At 40.2% G+C, this 16,754-nt stretch overlaps 1 protein-coding gene across 1 annotated transcript in view; it reads right to left on the bottom strand.

Annotated features, from left to right (window-relative positions):
* Positions 1-35: 35 nt before the first annotated feature.
* LOC137872107 (TLC domain-containing protein 2-like) overlaps positions 36-16,754 on the bottom strand; it is a 29,533-nt gene continuing 12,814 nt past the window's right edge. The window contains exon 5 of the mRNA XM_068710345.1: positions 36-3,449. Coding sequence (XP_068566446.1) covers positions 3,069-3,449 — 381 coding nt within the window. The 3' untranslated portion in view covers positions 36-3,068. The remainder of the gene's footprint in view (positions 3,450-16,754) is intronic.

Here is a 16,754-nt window from a genome sequence, read left to right as displayed (position 1 = left end):
TGTGCTTTATTGAAAACCAGTGAAAGAAAAACAGATTTGTTCCATCAATCTTTATTTTCACGTTAAACAAAGAATGTTAATATTTAAACATATAAATTGGAGTTTTAATTACAAAACAATCTGCCAAAGCATGAAAAAATAAAACTGTTATATTTACACTTAAAGGCATAATTCTGTGAGAAGTGAAAGTTTGTTGATGATTTCTCTTTCAGGATCTCAGTTGGTCTCGGTTGCTTCAGTATTCCATGATTTTTAAGTCTTTGACATGCTGCACAGTGTCAACAGTCTTCATTGTTATGAACTTCATTTTTTTCATAGTTTACAACTGACAATATTTCACCAACGACCAGAAAACAACAATAAATGAACAAGCAAGGGTATAAAACTGGTATCATTTGTAGGTTGTGATAAAGAAACTGATATTTTCTCATTCTGTGAGATCAATGAAGTCAAACACTACATTTACTGTGTATGATGAGGAAAGTGAGGCAGTGTTGCAACATCACTTCATAACCGCTGCCACTTTCTCCTGAAATAGTTTTCCTTGTGTTCACCACCCAAAAATATAAAAGCAGAGAATCATCCGTGGCCTCAGTTTGAAATTAAAACCATACAGATCGCAAAAAAGAGCGGAATTCAGACTGCGGAGAGCAGAACAGTAGATTGTTTGTCATTACAATGTTGATATGAGGAGGCATCTCAACTTGCCTGTTATATTTGATCACAATTCATAAAAGCACACAGCAACATAATGTATAATTCCAATAACATTACAGCCTCATACAACACATTCACAATTATAAGCTTGCTTGGTAGAAAGAACTTCACTTGTCACCAGTTGTCTTCACTACAACCACAAAGTCAAGCTGCCCTATAAGAATTTAAGCATTGAATAAAAAATGTGGCATTCACAATAAAAAAATTTAAAAAGGGAGTTACTCCTGATCAGCCGTGACAACGATAAACCAAATTTAACCGTCTTCCTCCCAAACAGTGCCGTTTCTTTAGTGCAGTGATGTCTTGAATTTAATGTGGACAAAGAGCTATTTTAATGGTCTGTGTCACTGAATCAGTTGCATTCACTGTGTTTGTAATGTGGTTGGACAGCCTGGTTTTAGGTCTGTATACATATGGCTAATGTAAATAGAAGACCCAAAGAGGCACAATGTCCCGTTAATCACAACTTACGCAAACATACTGCATTTACTTCACTGTCATTAAGAGTTGTTATTTTTCATAACAGAGATATTCATTGAATTTTCTGTTCATTTTATCTTTAAGCCACAACATCTTTTATAGCACAAATAAATTACAAATATACACATTTTAACCCCCTAAACAATGATTTATACACAAAAAACAACAATGCCAAACACATATGGCATCAGATGTTTCCAGGCCACATAAGAACTTAATTTAAATGCTGTGATGTGAGTGGTAAGAGAAGGCAGCTTTGTAGCACCCGTGTGTTTTTCTGTATTCACAGATGTCAGACCGGTTCGCTCACCAACCTTATCTCCATGCTTCATGGCTATTTCAAATTTAAGGCAGGAGGCACCGATCTACAAAGACGTTTCAAAATAAAGACATCTCTGGTGTAGTTTGTGCTGAGAGCACTGAGGTGATGTTGAGGAGTGTGCTGTCCTCCAAAGGCCAAATGAAGAATAACAACTTCTGCCTGTCTGAAAGCTCCTGCTGCAAATTCACAGACCACTAAAGGAATTACATGCAAACCGTGAAACCTTAACGTCAGTTTTTTCTGTAGCGCTATCTATTGTCATTAAACCCGTTTTGTTTTTAAAAAAAAAACCCTCCATCACTGACTGCTGCTGGACAATGATTCCATTGGTGGTGGCTTGTAATTTGGATAAAAAGCGTCTGCTAAATAACTGTAATGTAATTGATCCATGAGCCAATAAAGTCAGAAACTACTCAATTTAGTTTTTTTACAAACACAACGACCACTATCGGCTCAGGTTGTTTTAAGGATTAAGGTTGTACTGTATATTTATAATGAATATAAAGCCTGCTATGACTGATCCATTGTTGATTTGTTCATTATTTCTAAATTCTTTATCCTAGATTTTTTTAAATACATTTGGCAAAGCATGAAGTTGTTTAGCTAACATCAAGCTGCTCTGCATTGTGTCATCAAATCTGATCTGTTTTATTTAGATGCCACTTCAAAGTATTCACCTATCAGCTTATTCTCTCCTTCAGTAAGGATTGGTATTTTATAAATATGATTTATTTTCTGCTCTTTTAACAAAGAACCTGCCCAACACTGACAGTAAAGCTTGTGTAAGAGTGAGGAATTAAGCTTTCTGAGGTAGCAGGCGGTTTTCAGTTGAGGAGATTTGTTGGAGGAAGAAAGAAGATGTATTCACCTTTGCAGTGCTCGTGTTGAACAACAAGAGGGTTTGGATACCACAGTTTTTTTGTTTTTTTTTACAATATGGTAAATATGGTAGATCAAGTAGATATATATGAGATATGATAGATAAGTATGGTAGATATCTGAAATTGTTTCCTATGTTTTCTTTGGAAATATAATGAGTTAGTAGGTTTGTTTTATGAGCGTCTTCACTTACTGTGCAGAACAGATTTAGCTGAAACACATCTCGTGGGAAATAAGGCTATTGGTGTTGTTTTACAAGACCTGTCATTGTTCACATAAGGAATCCTACCATCAGTGAGCCACTAATGGCACTTCAGGATTATTGGAACACACACACACACACACACGCACACACACACACACACACACACACACACACACACACACACACACACACACACACACACACACACACACAGTTAAAACTACAACAAAATGTAGCTTTTAACATTACGGCTGTGAGTGATCTGTGTTTCATGTAAGGCCATTTGATTACAGGTTGTACGGTGTACCTGTAAAGTATGAGAGATAAAAAGATCCATTCATCTGCCAGCATAAGCGCAATCACACACACATAAAAACCAAAACAGTACCAAAACTGAAGTTTAAATACAGTAACGAGTGTGTTTATAGATTATAATCCTTCTTGTGTCGCTTCCTTGCCTCATCTTTACATCTCCTTCTCTTTCTTGGTCTCCCGGGCTTTGCTCTTCAAGAAGTCGCTCCTGAGTAGCCGACAAAACAGGACAATATTCATGGCCGTCATGATGGCCATCCCCACGCTGCCCAGCGTGTAGGCCAGGAGGGCCACGTTGTCCCTGTTGAGCACCAGCCAGCGGGTCATCCAGGCCAGCGTGTTGATGCGAAACACCACGTATGTGCCCAGGTTGATGATGCTGTTGACCCGGTACAGCGTGCCCGCCGCATTGTTGGCCATACGTAGCGTTTGCCTGAGGTGGAGGAACACAGAGTTGATCTCCACCAACAGGGCCACCACGGAAAAGCCAACGTAGCGGCTAGACAGCACGGAGAAGCCGAAACAGGCGATCACCTGCAGAGGAAGACGTGAGAGAGGACAAGGAAGGGGAAGGTTACAATGGATGTGGAAGAGAGAATACAAATACAATATTTTCAATAGTGTAATGACACTGGAGGGGTTAAGCTATCACCTATACCACAGCAAAATGCAGGGATGCACTGGTCTGGTGTTTTGAGTAGTTTTTAAGTGTTAACTCATATTTGTCTTTGGCACTGGCATATAAGACAACACACAAAACAATACATGACAGTTGTGCATCTTAAAGCCGCAAATTTACTAAGTGCCAGTAATAATAAAAGTGCTGGGCGGATTGCTCTTCCACTGGCAGGCAGTCCATTATGACATCACAACAGAGCATGATATGCCGCAGTTTTAACAATAAATATATAAATGTACATTAATGAAGTGATTGTGTCTATCTTCAGGCAGTGAGTGGATAAAGTGACAATCTAATCTAATACATTTAAATCAAGAGGATTTCTTTCAATTTAGTGAAAGCAGTGGTTTTAAGAGGAAATATTTACGAACTCTCAGATTAGATTCATTTTCCGACTCTTTCTCAGTGCTGACGTCTAAACGCCCTTTTTTCACTTCAGACAGTATCTTACTTAATAACCACGTGGAAGGTCACCAGCCAGCCCCATGACTCATGTCTGCTGAGTAGTTCTTATGAAAGTTTGTGTTGTAACCAACTTACAAAACTTCTCCACAAGATGGCAGCAACACTGCTAAAAACCAGCTCAACACAGGCAACTCAACAAATCCCGTGTTGACATCACACTGAAGAGTCGAAGGGGGACCCCATATGTTGTGTGACAGAAGTGAAATCTGCCATCAAACAGCAGCTGTGTTGTAGGTGTAACATTTTGAATTCAGAAAAGTGTTAATACCTAAACAGATCTGTTCAGGAGCTGGCACACCAGCTTCAGTTACACTCCGAGCACACTCGTAGTAAACGGAGGACAAAAACACAGGCTTGTGGCCACCTAAACTGCCATGTTTATAAATCAAGAGTGTATGGTGGTAGTGAAGGGGAGATAGTGAAAGAGCACTACTAAGTAGAGAACAGTCCAAAGCGCGTCATGTCTGTGGTTTGTTAGTGCGTCTTTGATGACTGAATGGGATACAGGGCGATTTTAGAGAAATTAAAGTTACTGTGAGGACATTTTAACTGGTTATGAAACAGCTTCAATTTAATACTGATGCCTCTATATGACTACATAAGTAAATGAGACAGTCAGCGAGAAGGTATATATATTTAATTCGGGAAGGGAGTCACGGGAGAACCAGGACCAGACCCTGCTGCAGTAAAATGAGAGGTTTTCTAAAGGGACTCTTTAGAAACACTCAGGAACACGATCGCTTTCGTCCGCAGGGACCGCTAAAATCAACACGAAAGGAAAGTTCCTTGTAGTAGCTAAGAAGTCAGTCAAGCCAATTTTATCTATATAACCTAAATCACAATTTTGCCTCAAGGGGCTTTAAAATCTTTACAGCATATGACATCCTCTGTCCTCCCTCCCTCACTTCAGATAAAGAAAAAAAAAAAAGGAAGAAACCTCAGTAAGAGCAATTAAAGAGGGATCTCTCTCCCTGGACGGCCAGATGAGCAATAGATGTCATGTGTACATTATGCATGTCCTGAGCTCCAAAATGTTAAGTTAAAAAGGTGTTCGACACTGGACACGTTTCAATTCCTGCAAGTTCACATAGTCGCGGCTGCATTTCTAGTTAAGTTCACCGCAAGGCCACTGCTCACCCTCCTCAAAAACCGATCAACAATTAAAACTGTCATCAAAATGTTTTGGGTTTTTTTTTGGGGGGGGGGGGGGCACAGATCCAACAACGGGGTCCTGGCCAAGTCTGGCCATTCATACAAAAACCTCCGTCCTCAGGCCCCATTGCTATCCGAGGAATACACACAGTTGAACCGTGAATTCTGCAGCTGAACAATGAAAACAGGGATTTGAGGATTGGCTCTGACTCACACAGCACATACAATAATCCCAACACAAATCAAAGTGTTCACCTGTTGTCAGCTAATGACAGTGATGACGAACAACGTCGGTGAACAATTACAATGACGACAATGACAACCGCCTGCATCATGAAGGTCAGCGTGTTGGGAGGGAAAACAGTTATGTCAACAGAACAAGTGGCTTTTCATACAACACAAAGACACACACACACACACACACACACACACACACACACACACACACACACACACACACACACACACACACACACACACACTTGTGAGATCACACTGCAGTGTTGGGCGGACATTTCACTGTGACAGTGCCAGGGAGGTGATGCAAATGAGTTTTAAAAAACTCCTGGATAAACAAAGTACGTCACGACACCTTGTTTAAAAAAGTCACTGAGGCAGGCAACAGCAAACTAATCAATTAACTAAACTGGTAACCAGTGTGTGGCTGAATTACACGTTTTGTGTAATTATTGCAGTCAATATTCTGAACCACTGGAGCATCACTTGTTTGCAGGGACGTACAGTCAGGGGAGGCAGGTGAGGCTCTCATCATGAAAAGTAAAAAACAAATAATGCTAAAATAAAATAAATATTAATATTTCTCTACTGATCTGTGCTATAAATGTAATTGCTGTATGATTCCAATAATTTCACGCATTTTTATGCTCAAAATCGCTGAATTAGCGCATGTCCTGTTCAAACAGAGGAGACACGCGAGGTGAGGCAGCGACCAGCTGTGCCTCACCTCAGATTGTGAATCCCTCACTAACTGGGTTGAGCGCGTGCTTTTTGCTTTCTCATTGTTTGTCACCACTGTAATATTTGTAGACACTTTTATTATATGTCCTTTCTTTCCATAGAATAGGTAATGTATTTCACGTCTGTGTAGAACATATTTAGTCTTGCTGATCTGACAGAAACCGCAGTGAAAAAGCACAGAGGGGCAAACAGTACCTCTGCCTCAATGAAGAAGGCATGCGAGAGCCCACGGGTCAGGTTCATGCTTGTTCTGTATGAAGGTAGATTTGTGTCTTTATTACGCAAACAAAAAAATATGTTTTGAAAGCAAATTTCTCGCACTGCAATCAAAAATCAACAACACCTCATGTCGTTCTTTAAAAAAAAGAGACTCTACGACACTAACAACATGAAAACAAAGTGAAGTGCTAACAGAGCAATATAATGTCAACTTACCTCCATGCCGCTCATCACACTAACCTCTACAGTGGAAGTAGATGCCGGGATCCAAGTCGAACCCACCAATAGAAACTCCTGGCTCATTCAGCAGCGTATGCCCCGCCCACTACATCCAAACTCAACTCGTAGCTTTACGTTTTGGTTTTGAAACCGTAGCTTTTGGTTTTGAAACCGTAGCTTTTCGTTTTGAAAGCAAAGGTTTTTGTTTTGCAACCAAAAATTATAGTTTCATAAGCAAAACTAACACATAATTTATTTTCAGTTTATATATTTTCACTTACAAACTTGATTTTTGATTGCAGTGCGAGAAATTTGCTTTCAAAACATATTTTTTTGTTTGCGTAATAAAGACACAAATCTACCTTCATAGTTCTGTCGTGGGTCTTCTTCTACACTTCTCTTCTTCTTCTTATATTTTGCTTTGACCACAAAAATGTAAGATTCTATATCCAAGCTTAAAAATGTCTCAAAAAACAAGGTAATGTGACCAAATCAACAGCAATTCAACGTCGGACAGGTAAAGTAACCTTGTATGTGTTTGTTGTTCTCTTTATACATCCGGGGTTGTTACACAGATTATCGCGGAATCTCACGATTTTCGTGGATGGTGCCCGCGACCGCTCCGCTTCTGAAACGCTCCCGGTGGGGCAGATCGCGGCGCAGATCGTGGGGCAAACGCTCCCGGTGGAATCAAATATGTACCTTACCTATGTGTGTGTAAAGAATACTGATATGAAAAACAACCAGTAGTCAATGTGCAAGCTGCCAACTGAATGTTGATTTAATCTTCTCTATTGGGTTCATATATTTGTAAATCTGACTTATGTAGTGTCAGTGCCTCACCAGACACGAACCTCACCGCACGTCACTGCTTGTTTGTTCTGCACCTCAACGCTTCTGGTTCCAGAAAATTTTAAAACTAGACAAGATACATCGTGGAGAACACATAGCTACTGTGCATGCGTTTTACACCTGCAGTAAAAACAACATGTGAAGGAGTGGTGTGTGTGTGTGTGTGTGTGTGTGTGTGTGTGTGTGTGTGTGTGTGCGTGCGTGTGTTGTAAAAACATCCATCCGTCTTTGTTCAAACCCAAAGCAAAGACAGCCAGAACAGGGGGGTCATGTGATGCAGCGAAGCTAGGTAGACGCTGGCTCAGAGGCTCTTCAAACAAATCCATTTTAAAACCTTTTAAAACACCCAAAGTCAGTCCCAACCTGGTCGGACAGCTTTATTATGGTCCGAAGAACCAGAAACAAACAACTAAACTCAGCTGGTGAGCAAACTCTGACATCTATTGATAAAACAACTCTCGAGAATAGCGACGAAGAAGTTCATGTCATGGCGGTGGCGGCACAAGAGCACATAGGCGGTGTGAAAGACTCCCTCATTCTTCAAGAGATACGAAACGGTAATCAAGCTCTCTCCAGTAAACTCGACTCTTAAAACCGCAGAAATTAACCAATCTATCTCTGGACTGAAAACGATGCTGGATACACTGAGCACCCGCATAACCGAAGCGGAAGACCGCATTAGCACAGCGGAGGACCAGCTGGTGGGCCTAGATTCTCGCGTCCAAAAACTAAGTAAAGAAAATGACTTTTTACTGGAGAAAGTCGACCAGCTGGAAAACTACAGCCGACGCAACAATATACGCGTTGTTAACCTGAAGGAGAGCTGCGACGGAAACGACCCTGTGAACTTTTTTACCAAGTGGATCCCAGCCACTCTCGGACGAGAGCATTTCACTGAGCCGCTGATCATAGAGCGAGCACACCGAACCCTTACACACCGTCCACCTGCAGACCAGAGACCGAGACATGTATTGATACGCCTGCTTAAATACCAAGACCGGGACAAAATCCTGCGCATCGCCACACAGAGGTCCAAAGAGAACAACGGCCACGTCATGTACGAAGATAAGCCTGTGTTGCTTTTTCCGGACCTGAGCGCCAGCTTGATGAAACGCAGAAAGGAGTTCGACCAAGTTAAGAGGGAGCTTCGATCCAAGGACATCCCGTTTGCCCTGCTTCATCCTGTAACACTGAGGATCACGCTTCCCGATGGAAGAAGAAAATTCTTCAAAACACCAAAAGAAGCGGCAGCATTCCTGCGGGACTCCCCGGGACAAACATAACGGACCAGGCGGACGGAACCAACAGGTGGATGAAACCCAGACACGCAGCAGCAGCTCTCAGGAGCTGTCTCTCGTTAGCACTGCCGTCACTCTTGTTAGGTTAAAGATGTTGGGATAAAGTAAGTGATGGCAGCAATTCAAGTTTACGTTTTTTCTGATAGATTGGTTTCATATTAACCCACCCTGCTTGCGTTCTAATAATTTCAGAAAAGGGTGTTTTCAGCATTTGTTATAATTTCTTGTTACACTTAAAATTGGATACTATACATATTGTTAAAATCTTTCTCAGACAAAGCCTTGGGCTGGTTTGTATGTTTCTGAACCAGCCAGACATGTCATACTTGACAAGTGCAAAGTGCACAACCCAGTTTGATAGGGAAGATAGTGTCAAATGTTCAGGATTAGGCACTTGGGGGGAAGAGGGGTGGGTGAAGGGGTTTGTTTTCTTCGTTAATGTTGGTGCTTTGGTTTATCTTTTTTTATTTGATCACAGGAGATACACTGGCTCTTGCACAGCGAATTTACAAAGAGGCGATGACACTCTGATATCCACACTTAGCATTAATGAATAGGGTAGTGAAGTTTGTTAGCTTTAATGTGAATGGGCTAAATGGACCTGTTAAAAGGAAGAGAGTTTTGACACACCTTAAAAAACTGCAAACAGATATCGCTTTTTTACAAGAGACCCATCTTACCACACAGGAGCATAAAAAGCTGAGAAGAGAATGGGTAGGACACGTACTATCATCATCATTTAACTCAAAAGCAAGGGGGGTTGCTATTTTAATAAATAAAAACATTCCAGTGACAATTGGAGAAACTATAATCGATCCATCAGGCCGCTATGTCTTAGTTAATTGCCAAATTTACTCTGAACCCTGGACACTGTTAAACTTATACGCACCTAACTATGATGATGAATCCTTTATTCAAGATATTTTCATGAAGGTATCAGGGGGACAACAAAACATACTTGTAGGAGGTGACTTTAATTTTTGCTTAGACCCTATATTAGATAAGTCAGCCACAACAACATCCAGAACAAAAGCAGCTAAAACTACCTTATCATTTATGAAAGATCTAAACCTGACTGATGTGTGGAGACAGATGCACCCTCAAACTAGAGACTACTCCTTTTACTCCTGCCCACACAACTCTCACACCAGGATTGACCTATTCTTATTGTCAACACAGCTAATTCATAGAACACTAGAATCTGAATATTTATCTAGGATGCTGTCTGATCATTCACCTTTGACCCTATCTATTTTGATGCCAGAAAAACCAGCAAACCAATATAGATGGCGTCTGAACCCTACTCTCCTTCATAGACCAGACTTTTGCTAGTTTATTAGGGACCAGATAACTTTTTTTTGTGAGACAAACTGCGCCTCCTCCCCTAATAGTTTCATATTATGGGACACGCTAAAAGCTTATCTAAGAGGACAAATAATATCTTATACAAAGGGTATCAAAAATAAATATATGGCAGAGATAAATGAGCTAGAAGCAGATATTTTGAAATTGGAAAAGGAGTTTCAACAATCTGGGTCTAAAGAACTTTACAAACGGCTGGTTAACAAAAAACTGAAATACAATACATTACATACCTATAAAGTTGAAAAAAACATTTTACGAACCAAACAAAAATATTATGAATTGGGAGAGAAAGCTCACAAAATTCTGTCCTGGCAATTGAGAAGAGAGGAAAGTTCAAGGACAATTAATGCAATTGAAACTGAAACGGGTGCAACCTCACACAACCCAACAGAAATTAACGATGCATTCAAACAGTTTTATACAAATCTATATACATCAGAATCACCAGAGGATCTATCTAAGATTGATGAATTTCTGTCCACTATTGAATTGCCGAAACTCGGCCACGAAGACCAAAAGAATCTTGATTTGCCCTTCACCCAGAAAGAAATTGAAAAGGCCTTCTGCTCACTACAATCCAATAAATCACCAGGAGAGGATGGCTTCCCTCCTGAATTCTACAGAAAATTTAAGGACTTACTTACCCCCCTTAAAATGGATGTGATTAATTTAGCATCCAAAACTCAAACTCTTCCAGAATCATTCTCCACTGCCATAATCACTGTGATTCACAAAAAAAATAGAGATCCATTAAAGTGTTCCTCTTTTCGACCTATTTCCTTGTTGAATTCAGATTACAAATTGATTTCCAAAGCCCTGGCTAACAGGCTTGGCCAATATTTGCCAAAATTAATAAACCCAGACCAGAGCGGCTTTATTTTGAAACGCTCATCAGCCAATAACTTGTGCAGAATCTTTAATATTATCCATCTAACAAAATCTAAAACTGAACCTAGTGTAGCTGTAGCATTAGACGCTGAAAAGGCCTTTGATAGGCTAGAGTGGCCGTACTTATTCAAAGTTTTGGGCAAGTTTGGATTTGGCCATTTGTTTATCAATTGGGTGAAAACCCTTTACCATAAACCCAGAGCCAAAATTACCACAAATGGACAGACTTCGACAGCATTTCCCTTGAGTAGATTGAGTCGACAGGGTTGCCCTCTGTCTCCAGGACTCTTTGTCCTGGCTATTGAACCACTTGCTGAAGCAATTAGACGGGATCCAGATATAAAGGGGTTCAGAGTGGACCAAATAAATCATAAAATTAATCTCCTGGCAGATGATGTAATTCTGTATCTAACAGACCCGGTTAACTCTCTCACTAAACTACAGACGCTACTAAACACCTATAGTGCTATTTCAGGATACAAGGTCAATTTGGAAAAAAGTGAAATTATTCCACTCACAAACTTCGATCACACTGAATACCAACAAACAACCCCATTTAAGTGGCTACCGAATATTAAATATCTAGGAATAATTACAGATAATGATCTTAAAAACTTGTACAAATTGAATTACGTCCCATTGCTGAGTAAAATCGAGAACGACCTACGTCGATGGATGAATCTACCCATTACTCTAATTGGTCGAATAAACTGTGTGAAAATGAATATTCTCCCGAGGTTGCAGTATCTTTTCCAGTCCTTACCCATTCCATTACCTCAAACCTTTTTTTTAAACCCTCAACAAACACATTAGGCAGTTTTTATGGAACTGTAAAATGCCAAGGGTGTCAATGGAAAAATTAACATGGGATTATAGTCTAGGAGGTTTTCGACTACCCAATTTAAAGAAATATTATTTAGCAGCCCAGATGCGATATATTTTGTCATTTTTTGACGGTGGTGCTGCCCCCTCTTGGATACAAATTGCACTTCATCCTTTGAAAGAAGAAACCTCCAGTGATTTTATTTATAAATGGAACTCCAAAACCATATCCAGCAGGACAGACAATCCTATTTTGAAACATTTTATTAAAATATGGTATGAAGTTCACAAAACTCTTGGACTAAATATGAGACTATAACCAAAAACACCTCTAAGACAAAATGAACTTCTACCCATGACTCTAAATAACAAGATTCTGGAGACTTGGCATGACAGAGGAATCCAGCATCTCGAAGATTGCTTTGATCAAGGACTTCTCATGTCTTTTGAAGAACTGAAGAGAAAGTATGACTTGTCCAGTAGAACTTTCTTTTGTTACCTCCAGTTAAGATCTTTTTTGAGAACCAACCTGGGCCCTGGAATGACTCTACCTGTGTTAACTAATGTGGAAAAATTGCTTCACCAGGGAAATGTGTACAAATTTATTTCTAAACTGTACTCCATGTTGCTGAATGAGGGCCCAAAACCAGGATTACACAGATCCAGGATGAGATGGGAATCAGACTTGAATATAACAATTGATGAACAACTCTGGTCAGATTTGTGCCAGAACAGTTTGTCAGCAACGGTTAATGCCCGGTACAGACTTGTTCATTATAATTTTCTTCATCAGCTGTACCTCACCCCACAGAAGCTACATAAATCCAAACCTGAATTGTCAGAAATATGTTTCAGATGTGGTATAGAGGTCGGCTCCTTCCTACACTGTACCTGGCTTTGCACAAAGGTGAGGTCCTTTTGGTATGACTTTTGTAATACAATAACTAAGATCACAGGTGTTACCTTTCCATTAGATCCTGAGCTATGTTTACTGGGAAACTTCACAACTCTCAACAGGTCTTTAACAAAGCCCCAAATTAAACTTGCAGTAATTGCTTTATGTGTGGCCAGGAAATGTATTGCAATGACATGGAAATCTGATTCCCCCACTCTCATCGACAAATGGTCTGTGGAAATGAACAGTTGTATTCCTCTTGAAAAGATTACATATAGTCTCAGAAAAAGATATCATTTATTTTTGAAAATCTGGCAGCCTTATTTGGAGTACACGGGTACAACACTAACAGTACAATAGGACTAATTATTTGAAGTTACAATATGCTTTGTGCTGTGTCACTTTATGCACCAACCTTTTTTGTTTTTTGGTTTGTTCGGGTGGGGGGAATTATTTATTTATTTACTTAATTTTATTTCATGTATTTGTGTTTTTTTTGTTGTTTTTTTTTTCTTCTTTCTTAGCGTGTTATGTAATTTTTTGTAATGTTTAATGTACTGTGTTCTGTAAGCTCTGCACGTTCTCTTGCTTGGTTAAAAAACTTGGAAAAATAAAATATTCCAAAAAAAAAAAAAGACAGCCAGAACAGTTAGGATCCTCATATGTTACACCTTGGACATGCAAAAACAAGACCATACACTCTGATTAACCTCCATAAATACCCACATACACACTCACCAAGGCCACAGCTGCAGTCACATCCACCTGTGGTCTTACGTGAGGCTCCTTTTAAGTCTAATCTGATCTGGGAAGATAAAGCTTGATGGAACAATGTACGGGGAAGGTCAAAACAAACCTTATACAACGCTGAGATAAGATGATGAAGACAAATTCAGACAACAAAGACCGAGTTACTTCATCACGTTGTAAAGGAAGTAGAATCATAACAAATCACCATGACATTTGAACAAAACTGGAGACACTTTTTCTTAATTAAAAAAAACGGGATCTTTTTTTTGTTCCTCTACCACATCTAGTTTTATGGTGGTAATCTCCCTTTTATGGTGTTTCTCCATTTATTCGTTACCTAACCTTGGCAAACACAGATAGCACGGAGGCTAACAGGGTCATACTATATAACACACAAACCTGCAACCATTTGTCACATAACATCTTCACATAACCTTTTTGTGATGAACCATAAAAAGGTTATGTGGACAAAAGAGCCACGATGTGAGAGAGAAGACGGTGACCACTTGATCTCACCACACCAGGTCATCATCCGGGGGATATGACGGCATGAGGCTCAGCAGCCAAGCAGACAAACTAAATCCTGGCTGCTGCCTCTGTGAGGCAACAAGTGCAAATTACAAGACTGGGAGCATTTCTATTTCCTCTCAACGGCTCTCAACATGGCGAAAGGGCTTGCAGAGCTGACAGTTTCGACCTGAGGGGAGACCGGAAGGGTTGGCGCTACACTTCCGCAATGACACCATCAGTCAGGACGGCGTTATCGGCCGTAACCGCCGTAACCGCCATATGAGAACAATGCACAGCAGCAGTTAGTGAGCTAACCAGTAGGGCAAACACACATGCACCAACGTGCATTAAAAAGCATGCCCGAGCGGCCCGGCTACGTCAACAAAGCAAGGACAAGCTCAGACATAACGCACACAGAGGGTGAGGGACTTTTCTCTGCTCAGGTAGGCCTCTGAACGTAGTATGTTGCTACATTAAGGTAAAAAGTCTCACACCCTGTGCTGCTGTCAGCACCCCGAGCTGAGAGAGAATCACCATAATCCTCCGACCAGCCCCCTAGATCCATCAGATGATTAGATTGATTCAGCAGTCGCTGGATTTGTCTCAATGCCACTGTTCAACTAGAAACTCTAAGTGGACAGGCAGAAACCTGTCTCATCACACATTTGGCTACCTGCAGGGTCTTGGGCCTGCCACTACAATGGCAGGATGTTCATGCAGATACATTGTTGCTACTACCACATATACATTCAATCTATTCTCACGTAATTTAAAATTTTAGAAAAATACAAAAAAAGTAGGGAAAGTACGAAATATAACGTATACCGCGGACTGTGTGATGTGATTGAAAGCACCAGAATTTTTGTTTCTGTTCTTATTGTTTTACCAACTTCAAAAATAAACTTTCAATCCATCTCTTTAATAAACATTGAAGTTATTAAAATACTCCGAAAAAATGTACCAAATGGGCAAACTTCATCTTCTGAGGAAGACCTACACGATCAAGAGCTCCAGAGCAGCTACTAAAGGGCCTTGTGGTGAGCTTCTTTTTCCAATGTTTCAATGCTGAAGAATTAACTTTGAATCGCGACACCTAAATTATAATTCGTAAACAGTCTCATGCAGCCTGCTATCAATAAGCTCAACAACCAAGTATTACAGACAGTGAGGTAGGTGGTGTTTAGGTTTCAGTGGGACAGAAGACTACAAAAAGGAGTTATAGTTAACCTTTGGACTAAAGTTATGTACATGAATCTACCGTTTACAGCTACCTGGATAAAAACCAAGCAAAGGGTTGATAACCAAGGAGGTGTGGGTGTTTGTTTCCTGCATTTTCTCCCTGTGGGCTCAATTAGATGTTCTCTATGCAGCCTGGTGAGGGACCTCCTTGTCCCCTTTTCAGAGGGGAACCCTGGGTGCAAAGATGGAAGTCAAGTACTGCAAACGGTGGTATGGACATGTATGAACATGGTGAAACCTGATAAAATAAAAGAGGCGCTGGCATGAGAGGAAAAAAACATCAATCCTATGTTTAACCCTAATGACTTTTACCATCAAGAGGACTCAAGCACACTGATCTAAGTTCAACCAAGAATCGGGATAAAGTTCACGTGATAACAAAGTTTGTGTCAAGATGACTGCTAAACGTTCGTGCTTCCAAATTGAGCAGATATTCAAATGGAAAGCTGAAAGGAAACCTGGGGCGAGATAAAGCAAAGGGAAAAAAAGATAAGTTTAGCCTCAAACAAGATTGCAAAGAAAGATAACATCTGTTACAATGTCAAAGTACAAGCTAACGATAAACAGCTGCATATTTTTCAACTGTTGAAAAAATACTCATAAAGTACAGCTATATTGTCTTTACGTTTTTCATTGACAAGAATTGTTTTCTGTGACTTGCTTGTTTAAGTATTCTGTACACATCTTGTGAAAGCATGTAGCAAACGTATTATTTTCAATCTGCACATAAAATCAAAAGTTGAGGGGAAACTGCTCAGAAGCCTACAATCATGAGAGTCAAAGATCTAATCAGTAAACAGTGTAGTAATGTTTTAACATGCTTCTCTGGGCTGAGCATAGGCGAACATGCACATGGTAGTTTAGAGACATTTTGTACATGTGTACATACAACTTATGTGTCTTTCACAAGCATCATTCCACCCTTAGTCAGTATGTGGTGTTGTGTCCCTCCCTCTCTGCCTGCAGGATTTCCAGGAGTCATTAGCCTGATGTGGTAGCACCTGTTCAGCCTCTACCTTCTCTCTCACCCTGAGGCTAAACATTTGCAGGTTTTGGTTTCACACACACACATCCATTTTCTTACACCTCTGGTGCATTCACATTCACATCCCATGCTTCTCCTTTGGCAAATAGCCTTGATAATTTCCAATAATAATACCTGGCTCGTCCTTCTACCTAGTCACACACTTTTTATTTTTATTTTAAAAGGTCCATGTCAAACCTGTTTTCCTGCCTCCAGCTGTCAAAGGACAATTTCAAGTTTAGTACCGATGCAGCATGTTGTTTTTTTTGCCTTTTATTTTTTTACTATGAAAGTAGGTGTTAAATGATGAAAGTAAAAAAGACAGATGGGGGTTTGGAGGGCGATGGAGGCATTAACCCAGGAGGTTCACTGAAGTCTATACCTGTTTGTGTGTGTGTGTGTGTGTGTGTGTGTGTGTGTGTGTGTGTGTGTGTGTGTGTGTGTGTGTGTGTGTGTGTGTGTGTGTGTGTGTGTGTGCATGCTT

This window comes from Cebidichthys violaceus, unplaced genomic scaffold (genome assembly GCF_023349555.1).
Source record: "Cebidichthys violaceus isolate CVI_PGR_0920_01 unplaced genomic scaffold, fCebVio1.0.p SCAF_1, whole genome shotgun sequence".
Classification (NCBI taxonomy): domain Eukaryota; kingdom Metazoa; phylum Chordata; class Actinopteri; order Perciformes; family Stichaeidae; genus Cebidichthys; species Cebidichthys violaceus.
Note: the sequence above shows the minus strand (reverse complement) of the source record. Positions and strands in the feature narration are given on the sequence as shown.